Source organism: Cheilinus undulatus, linkage group 20 (genome assembly GCF_018320785.1).
Source record: "Cheilinus undulatus linkage group 20, ASM1832078v1, whole genome shotgun sequence".
NCBI lineage: Eukaryota > Metazoa > Chordata > Actinopteri > Labriformes > Labridae > Cheilinus > Cheilinus undulatus.
In genome coordinates this window covers 8,141,807-8,159,958 of record NC_054884.1, presented here as the reverse complement: position 1 = coordinate 8,159,958, position 18,152 = coordinate 8,141,807, and the positions used below count along the sequence as shown (strand labels likewise).

General features: G+C 38.0%; 2 protein-coding genes across 2 annotated transcripts in view; both read right to left on the bottom strand.

Annotated features, from left to right (window-relative positions):
- Positions 1-9,942, bottom strand: part of tmem94 (transmembrane protein 94) — a 62,152-nt gene extending 52,210 nt beyond the window's left edge. The window contains exons 1-2 of the mRNA XM_041815178.1: positions 9,828-9,942; positions 510-930 (exon numbers count right to left, since the gene is read on the bottom strand). Of these exons, the coding sequence (XP_041671112.1) occupies positions 510-533 (24 nt within the window). The 5' untranslated portion in view covers positions 534-930; positions 9,828-9,942. The remainder of the gene's footprint in view (positions 1-509; positions 931-9,827) is intronic.
- Positions 9,943-17,535: 7,593 nt separating this feature from the next.
- Positions 17,536-18,152, bottom strand: part of myo15b (myosin XVB) — a 58,879-nt gene continuing 58,262 nt past the window's right edge. Inside the window, exon 69 of the mRNA XM_041816075.1 lies at positions 17,536-17,948. Coding sequence (XP_041672009.1) covers positions 17,898-17,948 — 51 coding nt within the window. The 3' untranslated portion in view covers positions 17,536-17,897. The remainder of the gene's footprint in view (positions 17,949-18,152) is intronic.

The window sequence follows — 18,152 nt, the reverse complement described above, 5'->3', positions numbered from 1 at the left end:
TCAGTATTTAGATGTAGACAATGGAGATAATGTTGCATGTAAGCAGTGTTGGCTAAAACTTGCATCTTACCATTCCACTGGAGTAATGCAGGGATGCACAATAATATCAGCATTATATCGTGCATCCCTATATTAATGCCTAGCCACATTCATGATATTAATTTTTGCGGATAACCAATAGGAAGAACAGTTGTCTTGGCTTACCGCAGGGTGTCACAACAAACAAAGCTTTGTAGTACTCCACAAAAGGAGGAGAGTCCCTTGAAAGTGACAGACTTAATCAGCACTGTGCAGACTTGTCAAAGATGTTTTAAGAAGAACTGAATTCAGCCAGTAGTGGATTTATCCTCATAAAGCACCAAAAAAATTTGGGGAGTTGTTGCTGAAAAGCTAACCACTCCCTTCAGGGCAGTGTATTCTCAGAGGCCCTATTTTCTTGGTAAACAACTCCCCACCCCAGGGATGTTAACTTACAAATGAGAGATGCTGAACTAAACGACCACACTCACCTGCTTCTTAACCTGCTGCTCCATGACAACCACAACCTCTCCTCATGCTCCGCTCCTTAACCCGCACACGCCGCCCGACAGAGCCCGCTCACTGCCGCTCTGCGATGGCCGAATCTGATCAGCTCACTCTCTAGGCCCTCGGCTGGATCCCTCTCAGCCCACTGCCTGAGGAAACTTCCGCTCAGGTGGGCACGAATGGGACAGAGGAAGATGGAGAAGGCAGGCGGGTGCAGCCTTGGTCCCCCGCCTGGCAACACCTCCTGCCCCACCTCCTCTGCCAGTGTGACAGGAGGCACACCCACACCTGCAGGGAGCAGCACAGAGAAGCGGGAGGCTGAGGGTTTATGGGTTGCAGGCGTGGAGGATTAACTGTGGCTCAGGTGTGCTGCAGAGATCCTCTTCTGAATGTTCATGTAGAGGTCTGTGGAGAAATTAAAAGTTACATAAATAAATCAAAAAACAACTGGAGCGATTCGACATTGGCCTACATAACAGCATTCTATAAAAAATTGGATCTGGTTTAATTAAGACAATGGTTGTTAAATAATGTGGTGGAGGACAGGGACAAATGTGCCTCAACAGACCAGTAGAGATCTATCAGGAGAAACTAGGGGTGGGAAAAACTGGTTTAGATGTGCCTTTATCTTCTTCTTTGAAAAAATGTCCTAGTATTAAACCCTGATAATGTCGTCAATACCAGTTTAAACATAGGCATTCAGTAGCATGAAGGTATTTCACACTGCACGTGAATCTTTGTTCTGTATCCATGGACCATGGAGTCCACTCAGCAGGCTACAATCAATGTTTTCATTATTTTTGACACACAAATTAGACACACTTCCTACTTTCACATCTACCATGCAACTCAGAGGATGACATGGGTCATCACTACACAGATATGACTGTTTTCTGAAGAGGTAGGAGACATTAAGTGCTGAATTTACACCCCTTCTTGCGGACGAGTGCCCAGAACACATTTTCATGTCCCTTGTTCCATGCTAGAGTCCATATAAAAAGCCTGAGAAAACTTCTACAAGCACACTTGGGTACAGTACCAAAGTGAGGTATGCTTGTGTTCACATTGATCAAATGAACCAGGCTTTAGGGTCAAGTGTAATTAGATCCAGGCCTTGGTCCCTAATGTGAAACCACTCTACCACAGTAACAGTGACTAACAGCCCCAAGAGTGTAACTTAAGATTCAAGTAAAGCTCACAGTGTCAAACTACTGTAACGCTCACACACTCTCCCTGCAGCTAAAGTAATCAATTGCAACTGCACTGTATGTTAATAATGATGAGGTGCTGCTGATAGAGGAAAAACATTCACTTAAGATAAGGGCTTGATCAATTATCAGCCTGACCTTTTATTGAGGATAAATTAACAGTTAATTGATCAAGTTATTTGATCAAATGTCTTATAAACAACACAATCTGACTGACTAGATGTCACATATGTACTAGCCAATCAACACTTACCCTCAGTATCACTGACACAGTGAGCATATACGCATCACTTCCTGTTTTCCTGCTGTTACTTAAACTACTGTTTATTTTCCTTCTTTTTTACCATGCAATTTACTTTTGCTACATAAAAAAACATTTTGTACATCATAATATACACATATTGTCTTCAAATATCAGTTATCAGTTTTATAAACTGCTACTAGTCCATATCAGTATTGGCCCTTAAAAACATTTTTTCGCTCAACCCTTTTTCTCCCCAATATTGCAATTGCGATCTGATATATTAATTTTTAAGTCCCTCATCTTATGTATTTTCCAACACAAGCAATAAACTATTCTCTGATAGGTTTGTTCTATGTTAAAAAAAAAAAAAAGACAAATGACACCTAACCCTACATGTCACAGAGAAACCTGACTTAGAATTGTATTGATTTGCTATTGACTAGACCGTTATGTGCAGCTAGCTGTACTTTTAGCAGACTCTGTCTGGTACGGAAGTTCTGAGTGTCTCAGAGGGGTTGATGTTTTCATCACTTGCGAGCACAGGAGCTTTGCTCTGCTGAGAGATCTGGGCTATCAGGCTCAGGAGAGGGAGGACTCAGCAGGGAACTTTGGCAAGTTTGACATCAGGGACTGTTGTTGATGTAATATATTTACAGTAGCTCAGATCAGGACGCTTTATCGCTGGGATTACAAAGAATTTTGGGAACAGGCCTTACATCAAAACTCTTTTTTTTTTTTTTTTTTTTCATTTACCCCATTCATAAACTCATCTTGCCCACGTTGTGGATTATTTTGAGTTGGTTTAGTTAGATATGACCCTCTAAAACTCCTGAATTTCTATCTTATCATGATGCAATCGATATATATTAATTTGCATCAATTATGCATCATATACCATATAAACCAAGTTTAACCATGTTTGAGCTTGCATGAAAAACCATAATGTTCCATGTCTTACATCTTCTTCTTCATCTTCTTCTCTTAAGGAGCATGAACATTAGAGAAAGAAACTTGACATGAAGGGTCAAACATGTTTGGGATAGTGTACCCTAACTTTATAAACTGACTGTTGGTGCATTCACTTCACTATTAGGAGCAAGTTTTCTTCGTTGTAGCACTTTTCTGCTGTTTTACTTTGGTACTGGCTTTTGAAGGAGCTATGTTTCTGAGTTCATTCCTCCTAAAGAAATATTTTTGGCCAGTGCAGCTTATTTGCCCTTGTTAGCCACACTTAAATTACATCACAGTTGGCAGGCTTTGCTATGACTGCATCAGTTCAACCTGCCCAGTCAAAGTTAGCTTCAACATTACCACACTGTTTAGTTTTAGGTCAACAGAAAAAAGCACACCAATGTTCACTAAACAGCTCATCTATTGAAAAGCAGACCGCTGCCCTGAATCTACTGACACCAGGCTCACCACTCACTCTGACCACATAAGCAGCTTCCTTTGGCACAGAAAACCACTGAACTCCCGAGTCAGCAGTCTCCATTTGCAAAGAGTTGACAGAGCTCAGCCAAACAGAGGAGACAACAGGCAGACGGACTGAAGGGTGAGAGGGTGCACCGACTGCAGAGTAAGACTGTTCGGGTAAGATTAAACCCAGAGACAGTCCTGCTGGGGTTATCAGAGTGTGGAGGGAATACAAGCAAAGTCAAGACAAATGAAATATGGTCCAGGATAATTCACTGTAAATAGTCACACAATGAAAGGGCAGTACTGAAATAGTGATGCTCCTAGGCAAATAATTTCCCATCCAATTATACACAAACTGCATTTAATTGGACCGACCGGCAATAAACTTCACTGTCAATACACAAAGCATTCTGTCTGAACTCTTTCATGTCATCCATATGTCTTTTCTGATACCTTACAGATATGGACCAAACACTGAAATTCCACCCTAAATTTGGAGGGGGAAGGGTTGAGTAGTGTAGCCAATATATAGCATAAAACCTGGAATAAAGTCACTGTGGTGTTTGAAAGGTTTAAACTGTCCTCCTGGATAGTGACTTCTATTTCTTTCAGCCAAGTCCACAATGTGCCATTTCTGTGATGCTCTTTTAGCGCCATCTGTTTTCACCATCAGTCAGTGGTGGTTACTGAGAGAGAGGCTAATAGGTCACTGCCTTCCTCTACCTGTAACCGTCTTTAAATGCGGAGACATTTCGGTCAAACCAGCACTCAGCATGGTTTATTAAAAAGTATGCTTCCTGTATTTTTTTTCTAAGGCAAGATTAAGACCCAATGAGGGGGAAAAGTGGTTAAAAAGTGGCACCTACCCTCATCAAAAAGTGTCATTATGTATTCCAGCAAATGCTGCTTGCAAAACACAATGAATTCAGTTATATTTCAAATATGTTGTGCCTATGAAGCGTGTGGCTGTAGCAACTGCACACACCTGTGGTAATGCCATCTCAGCACTTTATACCAGTGCAGTGCCTATAAAAAGTATTTTCCCCCTTGGATGTTTCACCCTTTTATTGATTTTGAACAGCCCTTTTCAAGTCCAGCCAGTCTGGCCTAGGTAATATATTGAAATAAAACCATTAGAGGTGGGAGAAATAATCCATCCTTAGATGCATCATTATGTGGAGGTGGAAGATTCTGAATCGATTTATAAATGTCTAACAATCGATAATCGTAAGTAATTAGTGGGGATGCTGAGCATCCACAATATTGATATTGGTGTTGGCCATTTTCTTTATTATTCTTCTTCCGTGCCGGCTATTTCCTCCTTCATACTGTGTCATATCGACACCATTTGAACTTTTAAAAATTCAGTTTCTTGGTCATTCGACTGCTATGACATTTCTCATTTCTAACTTCTATAATTTTTAAAATATGGCTATTTTTGTGCTATTTTCTAATATTTCTAAGCTTTTTCAGCCATTGAATGCAATTTTCAGCTACTTTCAGACCAACATCAGCAATTTTAATGCTATTTTCAGCTATTTTAAGGCTACTTCCAACTATTTTTATCCTTTTTTGAGCTACGGAATGCCATTTTCATCTGCTATTATGCTATTTTATGCTATTTTTATGCTATTTTCAGTTATTTTTGTGCTTTTGGCTATTTTCAGCAGGTCTTCCACAATTCAGCTCTCAGCATCCCCACGCAATGTCAGCTGAAATTGCAATTTGATCTAGTTTACATATTTAATACTGGGGAATAGCCGAAACAAAAAGGTGGAAGTCTGACATGCAGTGCGTAACAGCAAAATTTAGATTCCCAGTTGTTCATCTGAGAAAAAGGACATTTTTATGAATGTAATTTCAGAAATGTTACAAGGAAAGGATGCTGCTACCTGTGGTTCAGTGAAATAGTAAATTTTCAGTTTACACACATCTTCCATTAGAGGATAGTGGACATTTAATTTTTCTCTATTTTTCTAAATACAAATGTAATGTTTTTATTATGTTTGACATAGTGAGAACAACAGAAATGTAAAAAAAAAAAAAAACAAGCGCAGCAAAATGCATCAATAATCAATTACGAATCGAATTTAATCGTAGCCCTATGAATCGTAGTCGAATTGTGAGCTGCCTAAAGATTCCCGCCTCTAAAAATCATTTATTTTACATCTGAGTAATGAAGAATTTATAAAGGTCCCTCAAAGCTAATGTGAAGGTTTAATGCATTTATTCAACACACTTAAGTGTCCAGTTTCCCCTCAAACACACTTCATCCTTTAAATTCTCACCGCTGTACCACAATATTCCACCACCCTCTTCTCTGGAGCATGGACTTCCTTTCACATTCACCTGATTCTTGTCAGAGATGTCCAACAGAGAACAGTCACTGTTGAGCTTTATGAGTGATATGAAAAATGAAGTGTCTGAGTCTTCATCAAAAATGGCAAAACAACCAGTAGGGGAAGTAGTTAACTCTGGTTCTGCAAAGTGAAATGTTTGCCTTTTGTCATAAAATCTGGTGCCTCTAAGAGAGAAATACAATGTCGTTTTCTGGTAAACAAAAACAGGAGCATACAAGGACTGATGCTACAAAATATCTTTCCTCTGTAGGATTCTCTCTGTTATGTTATCAGACACTGAGAATAACAATCTGAGCCCCTCAGTGTCAAAAAACAAAACTTTTATCAGCACAAAGACAAAACACTTAACCTAAAACTTACGCAGTGACTGGTTCTAAACTATTAAAGCTTTTTCCTGCTGTAACATGTCACAAAGAATTAAAATGTCTATGAGAGCCTAAACATTCCTCTTTAGTGGCACGCTGCTCACCGAATTAAAGAAAATAACCCACAGTCTAAAGACTTGTTTGAAATCTCCTTATCTCACCTTGGCAGAAGTCTCTGTTTGGGTTGATTACTATCCCCAGTTAGCCTTTACACTTCACCTGTGAGTTTTTTTTCTCTGTTTACTGTATGGTGCCAAAACAGTCCTTAAAACACACACTACCATCCCTGTTGGAAGCGGCATCTCCAGTGAGGGTGTTTCTAAATAGGTTACGTTACTACAAGCAAGCTTAGCTTAATGAGTTAATCCTTGTCAGGCAAGCTAAACGACTTTCTCTGGATTTCTTTTCCACCTAATGAACATTAAAATAACACTGGCACAGCAGAAGTAAACAAAAGTATTAAGAAACCGTCTTTAACTGTAATCAGATGCTGTCTTTTAGCTTATTATAGCTTATAAATTAGCTTATATAATTTATTAAAATTAATGCAGTGATTGATAAGCTCAGTACAGCCAGATTCAAATTCATAGACTTTCACACAGTTCATTAAACTTAACTGGAAAAATCTAAACTTAGCATGAGATGTTAGCGACATATGCAGCAAGCTCTATTCAAAGATAACACAACAATGAAGGTTTTGAGGGTCTCCGATCTTTAAGATTCTCATAAAAAGAAAAAAAAACTTCACTAGTTTCAATACAACAAAACCAGAGGTGTTACACCACCAATATTAGAGATTTCTTGTGTTTAACATCACAAATGCAAGAAGCCTCCTACAAACATCTGATTATCTGGGCCTATGAAACATGGGTAATCCCAACGGCCTAATTTTGTACATTCGTCAGCAGTACGTTTTATAAAGGTGCTCAAATATCACATGCCTTTTAAAATGATTCACTTGATATTCCATAATCATAGCCACGCGTTTGAAGACTCATTGTTGATGATAATATTGAAGCCGGTATCATCCTGGAGATCAGAATGACTGCATGGATAATGTCAAAACAACCATGTAAGACGCTAAATTTATAATATGAAACAACACTCCTCAAATAGTGCATTTATGTCTAAGCAGACAACTCTTGCGTGCATTGAAGATAGCGTTAATTTTGGCAGCTATTTTAATTTTAGTTTTAGTCACATTTTAGTAATTTCTATCCTTTTTAGTTTTAGTCGATGAAAACTCAAAACATTTTAGTCTAGTTTTAGTCCATAAAAGTCCTCACATTTTAGTCTTTACTTTTAGGCCAAGCATTTATTTTCTTGCCTGAATCTGGAACCAAAACATGGTAGTGTGTTCTCTGCACTCTGCTAAAACTGGGGTCCCTGCTTTCTACAGCTGAGAGGCAGAAGAGCTACAGATGCATTGCATTTTGACAGATTTATCCACAGTGGAGAAATATCAGGGATTTTGAATGTCTGACGAAAACTACATTACATTTTAGTCTAGTTTTAGTCATCTTGACAAAAACTACACTTAGTTTTTATCAGTTTTAGTCATCACAGATCTATTTTTGTTCGTTTTAGTCTAGTTTTTGTCATGGAAAAAAAGGCTGTCGACGAATAGTTTTAGTCATAGTTTTAGTTGATGAAATTAACACTAATTGAAGGTGATTGCATATTGCTTTAAAAAAGGGGAAAAAACATTATTTTTTCAGCAAGTACACCTGTGTGTAGGGCTGGGATATTAATTGAATTTTAGATTAAATCACAATATTACACACTGCAATTTTCAAATAGCAGAAGTTGCAGTCGATGCAACACAACACATCTTGCAACATTTTGCAAAAATTCCTGCTTTCCCTCTTTCATATAGGTTTGTCTGATTCAAAATGATAAAGACATAAAATAATTACTTCTGTCAATACAACGATGACTCAAAATGATCACAATTAATTGTTTAGTCTTTGTTTAATCTATCAAAATGTTGTGTATATTATAAAATACAATGATTTATTTCTTGTATGATTAGAAATACACAAAATGAGGAACTTAAAAGGTAATCATATTTTGAATCGCAATCGCAATACTGGGAAAAAATATCACAATTAGATTGCTTTCCCAAATCGTTCAGCCCTACTTGGCTGGCTGTAGATATAACTGGGTGGCTCACCCATGTATCATCGTTGTATAAGAAACACTGAGCCAAATGAAAATTGGTATCTAAATCAGAATCTGAAAAACCAACCATAACAATGCTTCTTGGCAATAAATCTTATACTGTTGAAAAGCCTGTTTATTACCCTTTTAAATGGTGCCATATTTGTAAGGAACATGCATTTGTGGGATGAGCAGCAGAGCTGAGTATGTGGATTGAGCACATGAACATTTGTCACATCTTCTCTGCCGATGCAAAACAGCTTATTCTGCCATCGACTCTTGTTTGGTGTTTGGTGGATTTAAGTCTGAAGAAACAAGGCATACTGGCAATTTAACAATTTATTCATTTAACAAACAGGAGCCTCAGTAGTGTGTGGAAGCACCATACACAGCCACAACAGCCTGGCACCTCCTCATGCTGGTCTCCAGCCTGGTCACACACTGCTGTGGGATGGCATCCCATTCTTCAACCAGTATTTGTCAAAAGTCAGCCAATGTGGTTGAGTTGGTTACTCTGGCGCTAACAGCATGCCTAAGCTGATCCCACAAGTGATCAATGGGGTTGAGGTCAGGACTGCTGGCAGGCCATTTGTCCCTCTCCACTCCCAAATTCTGGAGGTAGTTTCTAATGAATCCCGGTCCATGGGGTGAAGCAATTTCATCTTGGAGGATAAAGTTTGGTTCAAGACTGAGGAGATATTGAATTGACACTGTTTGCAGAATCTCATCTTGAAAACCCTCTGCATAGAGGTTGCCTCCTGCTGTTTGGCCTCAGCAGAGAAGACCGGGCAAATTTTTCACAGCACAACCGACATAATCAGCTTTGCTGCTCATCCCACCAAATGCATGTTCCTTACAAATGTGGCACCATTAAAAAGGGAAATAAACAGGCTTTCTAACAGTGTAAGATTTTAGTGTTACAACAAAGAAATAATGAACCACACAAAAATTTCAATTTAGTCGCCATTTAGCTAGTCTGTGTAAAAAGACAGCTGTTTAATAACGATACTATAATTGCAAAAATTAATCTAAATTTTGCCTTAACTATCTCCAAATTATACAGGAGCAAAAAGGGACTAGCTAACGTTTCATTTTCACTGTTTTTACCCCTTATTAACAGAAAATAGTTATTTTAGCTGCGAGCATCCAGACATCACGTTTGCAGAGCTTTAATTGCCATAAATCCACCTTAACTGCTGCCAAACTGCCGGTTAACAACGTTAAATGAACTGCTATCATGGCGAAATAACACTACCTTCAGGGTCGATAATGACAGCTCATGTAGCCTGTTGTAACGTCATGAAAATGAAGACCTTTAAGTGATAATTTAAGAGAAAGAATTCAAAAATGGTAGGGAAAACTGGTGTAAAAAGAATCAAAACTATGAGTAGTTTTCATATCTGCTAATATTAAACGTCCCTACCCTTACTTTAGATGTCAAAGACAGATGCTAACAGAGCAGATCCCTCGACCAAACTGGACTAAAACGGTGAAGATTTTCACCGTAACACCACAACACATCAATGAAAAATATGCTCCGAAAACTCACCTTATCTAAAATTCACGTCGTTGTCATTAAAATCCTTTCAAAATGATGTTTTTCCTCCGAGTGCCGACGTACTTCTGATCGGACACTGTACTGCAGCAGCCATGTTGTCGGGGAGCGTTCTGCCTAGAAGAAGGGCGTGCTCTGATTGGACAGCGTTAGAGTACTCTGATCTCTGATTGGCTACAGGCCAGGATAGGCGGCGCTATACGTGTAAGATTGCTTTCGGGTCTATTTTGAAATAAGAAACCTGAAATCTTTACTGCAGAGTCTCAAGGCGCCCAACGACGTCAAGAATAAAGCGAAAGGTTGTCAGAATAATCGATATTTCTCAATTCCACGTGCTTTAAAGCGATTAGATGTCCGCTATGGTATAGATTAATAAAATAGAAAAGTTTTGGAATATTAGTTTAGATATTTGCCATATTTCTGACCTAAAGCTACCAGGAGTTAGTTATTTTCAGTAATTAAAAAGCAAGGAATGACCATTTTTTGTGACCACGACTTCTGTATTTGTTGGTATTCAAATCACAGTTTTTTAGTATCAGATAAAAGTTTGAAAACCTGTAACTGGGGCAAGAAGAGCTGCTTAAATAATGTAGAAATTACAAACACGTTTATTTTTTATTTATATTTTTGTGCACTCCTGTGAAAAAGTATTTGCCCCCTTTCTTCAGTTCGGTCCTTTCTTAAGTCATTGACATCTATCAGTCTGGAAAGGATTACAAAGCCATTTCTAAGGCTTTGGGACTCCAACGAACAATGGTGAGAGCCATTATCCACAAATGTAGAAAACTTGGAACAGTGGGGAACCTTTCCAGGAGTGGCCTGCCTTCCAAAATGACTCCTAAAGCACATTGAAAACTCATCTAGAAGGTCACAAAAGAAAACAGACCATGCAAAGACCGGGTCTCACCAAGGCAGTCTGGCTGCAGAGGTCAAGTGAAGTGATGGGATGAGGTATTTTCAGTATTAGATTTTTTAATTCAACATTATTCATTAACAAAGTTTGGAAGTTACATTCATGGAATAACTACACTGTAATATTACAGACTTAGCAACATTTCATTAATAAAACAGAAAAGGTCCAAGGTCTAACCCAGGATAACATTATTTTTCAACACATTTTAGAAGTAAATGGCCGAACGGTGGCTCACTTTAGTTTTGTTTGCTTTAGGTAAAGCTGACAAAGTTATGTAGTTAACATTGCTACGTAAGATGAAGCTAAATTAGCATCAAGACTTTTAGGAAACATAGCTAAAGCTAACGGAGCTACATAAACTACATAAATAACAAAGCTCAAAGATATCAATGAGATTCTGCACTATAGCTACATTAGCTACATAGCTCCAGTATCTACATAGCTTACACAGCTAACTAAGCTATGTAAGCTGCATGTGCTACATTTTCTTTGTTTTTTAGATTCATTTTTGGGCCTTTTGGGACTTTATAAGATAGAGGTGGACAGTGGATAGATTCAGGAACAGGGACGGGAGTGGGGGAGGGGTACATGCAGCTAAGGGGCTGTCCGCGTACATGGGGCGCACATTAAACCACTCGACCATCTGCGTGCCCCCATGTGCTACATTTTCTTTGACGCTTCAGGACTTGGACGACTTGTCGTAATTGATGCTTCATTTCACTTTAAAAACTCACAGTCAGCTCAGTGAACAAATCAAACGCCACTTGCACCTTCTTAATGAGCTCTTATTTTATTTTTAATCCATAACAAGTTCCTTTTTCTGTGGTGAAGTTCATGTCAAAAAACAGCTCTGTATCCAAACAGGAAGGCAGTTACCCTTGGTTTAAGACAAGAGAAAAAGCCAAACTGACACGAACATACTCTAAAATGCAAAATAGTGGAAAACTGAAATGCAGTAGAAAGGATGAGATTAATCGCGATTAACTATAGAAATTCTGAGATTAATAGCCTTTAAATCTTTAATCTTTTACAGCCATATTTGACATTACTCTGTTGAAATCTGTTTCCACTTTGACATTAAAGAGGTTTTTTTGGTTAAAACAAAGTCAGATTAAACTGACCATGATTGATTTATATAATTAATAAAAGGTTAAAACATCCAAGGGGTTGAATAATTTTTAAAGGCATTATAATTAAAACTTACAAATTTGTATCATTAAGCCCATGGGATTTTTATTTGCCCACAAAGCAGTTCAATACATTTATTTTTAATTATAAAAAAGCACATTTCTCACATTTACAAACATGAACAACTTAAGAGATATTAACTCATTAATATGGAGGTTTGACTCCAGCTGTTTTGGAGAGTGCTTAAATAAGGTGAATACCAGTCAGGGAGTTTTATCTCAACTTGGCAACCCCCAGAAAATCTAACAGCTCATAAGTGATGTTTTGTTCATATCCTCTATAGCACTGAGTATTTTTTTTCTCTGAAAGGGAAACTTACAAGCGCTTACTTTTATAGTTTGAAGCTCACAACTGTCAGTGTGTCACTGTTATGTGTGAATGTCATGTTAAGATTTCCTCTAAGTGGAGCCAAGGTGCTCATTCTCCTAAGAATTAAAAAACTGGCCAAAGACAAAGCTGCAAACAAAACTATTACAACTCATGCATGCATCAATTCTCCATGTATAGTACGTATTTTAAATCCAAAGGTTGTTATATAACTGTGACATTTGCATCTAGCTTTAAAGTTGTTCACCCTGAGGGTGCTGAAGATAAATATATATAGGTTGTTTGGAGTGCTGTTTTTCTCTCAGATTCTCTGTTGCGACAATGACACAGTGGGCTTCATTCTTGCACACTAACTGTCGAGTTATTGTTCACTTTAGTCTGTTTAACTCTCATACATTTTAACTTTCTGTCAGAGGAAAGGATTGTACTAGTAAACTGAATTCTGATGGTTTAACACACATTAACTTATTATCTTTGCCTTTCCTCTCTGCAGATAGTACAGACAGAAGCATACACACACCCTGCAAACCAGAATTTGAACATATCCAAAAATACTACTTTCATACTGTTCATTATTAACGTGTATGTTATGATTGTACACCAGTCAGTCAAAGAGAGTTGTAAAGAATAAAAGTAACTGCAATGAAATCCATTTTAAATGCTGTTGAATAACCCTCAAATGACTGTGTAGCTGTACAAAAATGAATGTAAGATTATGGTTGCTGATTTCAGTTTACAGACCAACAGCTTGCTGCTAGCCAACTGAAATCAGTATTAAACATTTCTGTGATGACATTGACTTGGTATTGAGCAATTTAGGCTCAGCTAAACTCGTAGCTCCGTGGTGTATAGCTTGTTAGCTTAACTATTGTTGTCTCTGTTTAAGCATTTTGGAGCTCATTACTACAACCAAATTTCAAAATAGTTGGGGTGCTGTTTCAAATGTCAATATAAGCAGAACTTCTGATCTTCGGGCCCTTAGGCATCCCTGCATTAAAAACAGGCACGATTCTGCACTGGAAATCGCTGCATAGGCTCAGGAACACTTCCAGAAATCATTGTCTGCCAACAAAGTTCTCTGTGCTATCCACAAATGCAAGTTGAAGAGGTACCATGCAAAGAAGAAGCCATATGTGAACAGGATACAGAAACGCTGCTGCCTTCTCTGGACCAAAGATCATTTAAAATGGACCTAGGCAAATTGGAAAACTGTTCTGTGGTCAGATGAATCAAATTCTTTATGGAAACCGCAGACACCGTATCCTGCAGACTAAAGAGGAGAGAGACCATCCAGCTTGTTATCAGTGCACAGTGTAAAAACCTTCATCTCTGATGTTATGGCGCTGCTTTAGTGCGTATTGCGTGTGCAGCCAACCTTTACATTTACAGACTTTTGTTAAAAGAAGAGGGGATGGGCACAAGCTCAGCTGGTAGAGCAGGCTTCCTTATACAGAGGCCGTAGTCCTCGACGAACCGGATCGTTCCCCTGGTCTGGATGCCTTTTTATGTTCTTTTGTGAATAAAATATGGGTTTAGGAGTTTTTCATGTCATTGCATTCTGTTTTTAATTTACATTTTACACAGCGCCCCAACTTTTTTGGAGGTATGCCTCATTAATCAAGCAATGTAAAAAGTGAACATCTTCCACAGATGGGTAGTCTAATTATTATGGAGGATTTCTACCAAGTAGTAAGCAGAAAATGTTGTTTATACTTAAAGCAGATTAAAAGAGCCATAATTTTGAAATAGACTCCAAAGAAGGACCAAACTCTGTGTGCAGGGTTACAGTGGTTTTAAAAAGAGACTGTTTATGACTGTGTCATGTTTACTCCATGGTAGAAGTAGGTTAAGTTCCCTTTAATGACAGAGCTGCAGTGAAAGAGTGAATAAGAGAGCTTGAATTTGGATCACAGGATGAAATCTTTCCCTTTTTACAGTCCACAAATAATCTGACATTATCTCCTGTTTTAGAGTAGTTTTACCATTGGTGTTGTTGATTATCTATTTCCATTAAGCATGGTTATATAAATGTCATTTCAACTTAATTGAAATGTATTGCTTTCTCCCAAAACTCTGACCAATCCAACAAACGGATTCATACTGCAGCTCCTCGCCATACCTCCAAAGACAAACCACCATCTGGTGATAGTAAATGTTTCTCTCAGGCACAGCCTGCCATTACCAGCAAGTGAAAATACAGCACTAGGACAAGAAGAGGAGCTGAGGTGGTTTATGACCTTGACAACGAATCTCCAAAATCTAAACAGTCCACCCTTGAGTCAGAGTGGACATTTGTGCAAAGTTTAACATTTCTGAAGGCATTCTTGAGGTATCATGTTCGCAAAATGACCTGAAAAAAATATGTTTATAATGCTATATCTACTTTAATTTAAAGCTGTCAAAATTTGCAGAACCTTTAATGTCATATATTCTAAAACAAAATGATCTACATTCTAATTATCATAAGCATAGAAACGTGATTAAATGAAAGAAAGCACTTCAGCTCATCAATCATACATTTAACCAAAAGCTGTTGAAAGCAAAATGGAGGAAGAGCACTGTCCAAATAGCACAAATAAAATGGTAATATTCTGTAACTGAAACCAATCTAACAGGTTGCCAATATTTTGTACAATTTAGCCAGTGTTTGCTTTCAGTTTTGCTAATTAAAAACAGGATGTCAAGCAATCATGGGCACCTAGGACTTTGTTTTTGTTGTGTTCAAACAGGTATTATCCCACAAATGAACTGAAATCATATCCATGTTCAAAAATCTAGAGTCATGACACTTCTGGTCTGGAGTGTAAAAAACAGGCCGAGCTGTGCTCTAACCTCCAGACTGTGTCACTGCAGACGCTCGGTGTGAGGAGGAACTGAGGTCAGGTTCCTCTGTGCATAAATCAATACCTGTCAGCTCTGGCTGAGTCCGCTCACAGGCTCTCCAAAGATGACTCTTCTTCATAGTCAGGCCTTAATATGAGTCCTGGAGGTGGGAGCCAGTGAGACATGGGGCCTGGCCAAGACAGACAGACAGAGAGCGCAATGCACCATTATCTGAAACACTACGCCCTGCACAACATGCAACAAAGGGCTGGAAATACCCAAAGACATCTACGCATCAGAATTCTGTATGTCAACTGATGATTATCAACATGTAAAATCATGTTTTTGTCAGGCTACCTTATTTTTTCATTTATGATAATTTTGTTCGAATCAGCAGGTAAGATCTTCATTTATTCAAAGAACAGAACCAGACTTTGCTCATCTTCCTCTCCTCATCTATAGTCAGCCTCAACTTAACAAGGCTCTAGCATAGGGGTGTCCAAACTATGGCCTGGGGGCCAAATGTGGCCAGGGATCCAATTTTGATTGGTGCACATAAAATTAAAGAAATAAAATGAATTGCTTGCCTACCTTTCTAATTCTGTAAAAAAAAATTGTAAACAAAAATTTTGACAAGAAGAGTTTACATGATGAAACAAAACTGTAAATGATAAACATTGGAAACTAAAATAGTTGTGATATAATGCGTTGATTACAGCAGAAAATGGCAGCAACAATAGTGTTCAGGGGGGCACCAGGGCTACCTGAAATATGATTGGCCTCCCCAAAACACTTAAAATGATTTGCATTTTGCCTTTAACTTGCCATTTTGATATACCCATTTACCAAGCTTCTCTGACCTACATTGGATTGTGTGAGCTGTAATTCATAATCATCAAGATTAGAACAAAAAAAGTCATGAATCTAGAATTTATAAGAGTTAACTTTTTGAAGTAAATCACATGAAAAATGAGCTTTTACTTGATATTCTGATTCTTTGAGATGCACTTGCAAATCTCTTTATTTCGATATATCAAGAGCAGGGGTCCTCAACCTCGCACAAGAGCCAGCTTGTGAAACAACCAGGCAAACTCACACTCAGTGTAGAGTCACCAATTGTAACAAGCATGTCTTTGGTGGCGGGAGGAAGTGGGACTACCCAGAGAGAACCCATGCATGCATGGGGAGAACATACAACCCAACCCAGAATCATGAAAGACCCTGACCGGGAAGCGAGACCAGGAACCTTCTAGCTGTGTGGTAACTGTGCTGTCTTGCAGCCCTTATTAACATATTTTTGTGTAAACATTTTTCTTTCAAATGTAGGTGATTTTTAGGTTCTAACACTGAGATCAGTCTCTATATCGCAGTCAGCCACAAGGGGGCGGTTGAGATATTTTAACTAAATATTTGTTGCGGTCATGTTGCCCACCACTGAGTTTGACACTATTATACTGTATAGGGATTAGTGAAAAAACCAGGCACTTTTGCACTCCCAAAATGCCTGAAGCTGAAAGTCAACACAGAAAGCAACAGTTTTTATCAAGTATGTGCGGATAGATATGTGTTTATCCATGCATTCGTGTTACTAGTAACGGCTGATGAGTGAATTCCTGAAAAATGATACAAAACATAAAGTCATTTCTGATTAAAATGTTTCCATATTAATTGTTTTTGGAGTTGTTTCAATAGCTGTAGGGAGTTTATTTAAAAGAAAGAAATTCCCAAAATTCCACAACATTTTTTTTCCTCTGCAGATGTTGATTTTGATTATATTCTGGGGGCTGATGGCTCCTTTCCTGCATGTCATTCCCTGTCCTCATCCTGGTCACCCACTCTATCCACTGTCCTATCAAATAAAGGCATAAAAGCACAAAAGTAAACCTTAAAATGCATGTCACCATTGAATATCCTGCATGTAAGGAATGCAACAGTGGTGCAGGAGCCTTATGAACAATAAAAAAGAAAATGTTACATCAGTCAACACAGAGGCAGTCATGCTTTTCTCTTGAACTCTATCCTCTGAGTCTCCTGCGTCTGCGTCAGTGTCTAGCTCGGTCTCTTCATGTTGCCAAAATGTTTGGACTTAAAATACCAAGCTATGACCTGTAAGAGGAGAAATCTGCCTTCTTGTCATGTTTCACATGTCTGTATGTTTTAAGCATGTCAGAGGAAGAGTTTTTCTTTCCTCAGACGGTTTTACTGAAATATTCACACGGTGATAATATCCAGGATGTGACAAGTCTTACAGACTGTTGTATCAGAGCAACTTTCTGTTTGGTTAATCATGGGGGGAATGTGAAGTGATTAAAAATCCTTAAAAGAATCTTGACTGTCGGCCATTAAGCTTTTGTGGATACAAGCTGAAAACTTATCAGAGTGACAGAGTTGATCATAACTTTAAAAAGGAAACTCTAGAGGTTTTATTAATCATCATTTTTATTAGACACTTACAAATGATCCCTTTATATTACATGAAACCGTTAAAACACCACCTTTAAATGTGATTTACAAACTTTACAATAATCACATAACTTAAAGTATCAAATAAAAGGTTTTAAACCTTAACAAAATCAGCTGAATCATTTTAATTCTTTAAACCCTCTTAGATTCTTTGATCACATTTTCTCCGATGTGGCAGATTTCAGACGACAAGAAAAGATCGGCATTGTTGGTATACATTCATGTTTGAAGTCTTTCATTGAATTATGACAAAATGTTACACAAAAAGATAAATTAACAAAAAGGTTTTACATAACAGAACTGAAGAGGAGGAGGTGATCAATAAAATCTCTCATGTGTAAAAGTGTGTTTTACATATTTTCTTCCATTATCAGAGCGAGGATGTGGCACAGCTCCTTAGCCTGCAGCACACAAAGAAATTCAGTTACTGATTAAATCACAAAGATTTAGGATTATAAATTAAATTTGACTAATGTCAGGATGCACTGACACCACCTTTTTCAGACTGAGTACAAGTTGTTAACCATTAGTGAGTATATATTAATACCAAATAAAGTGATTTACATTTCTTAAAATTATGCTGAAATTTTATTTGTTTCATCAGA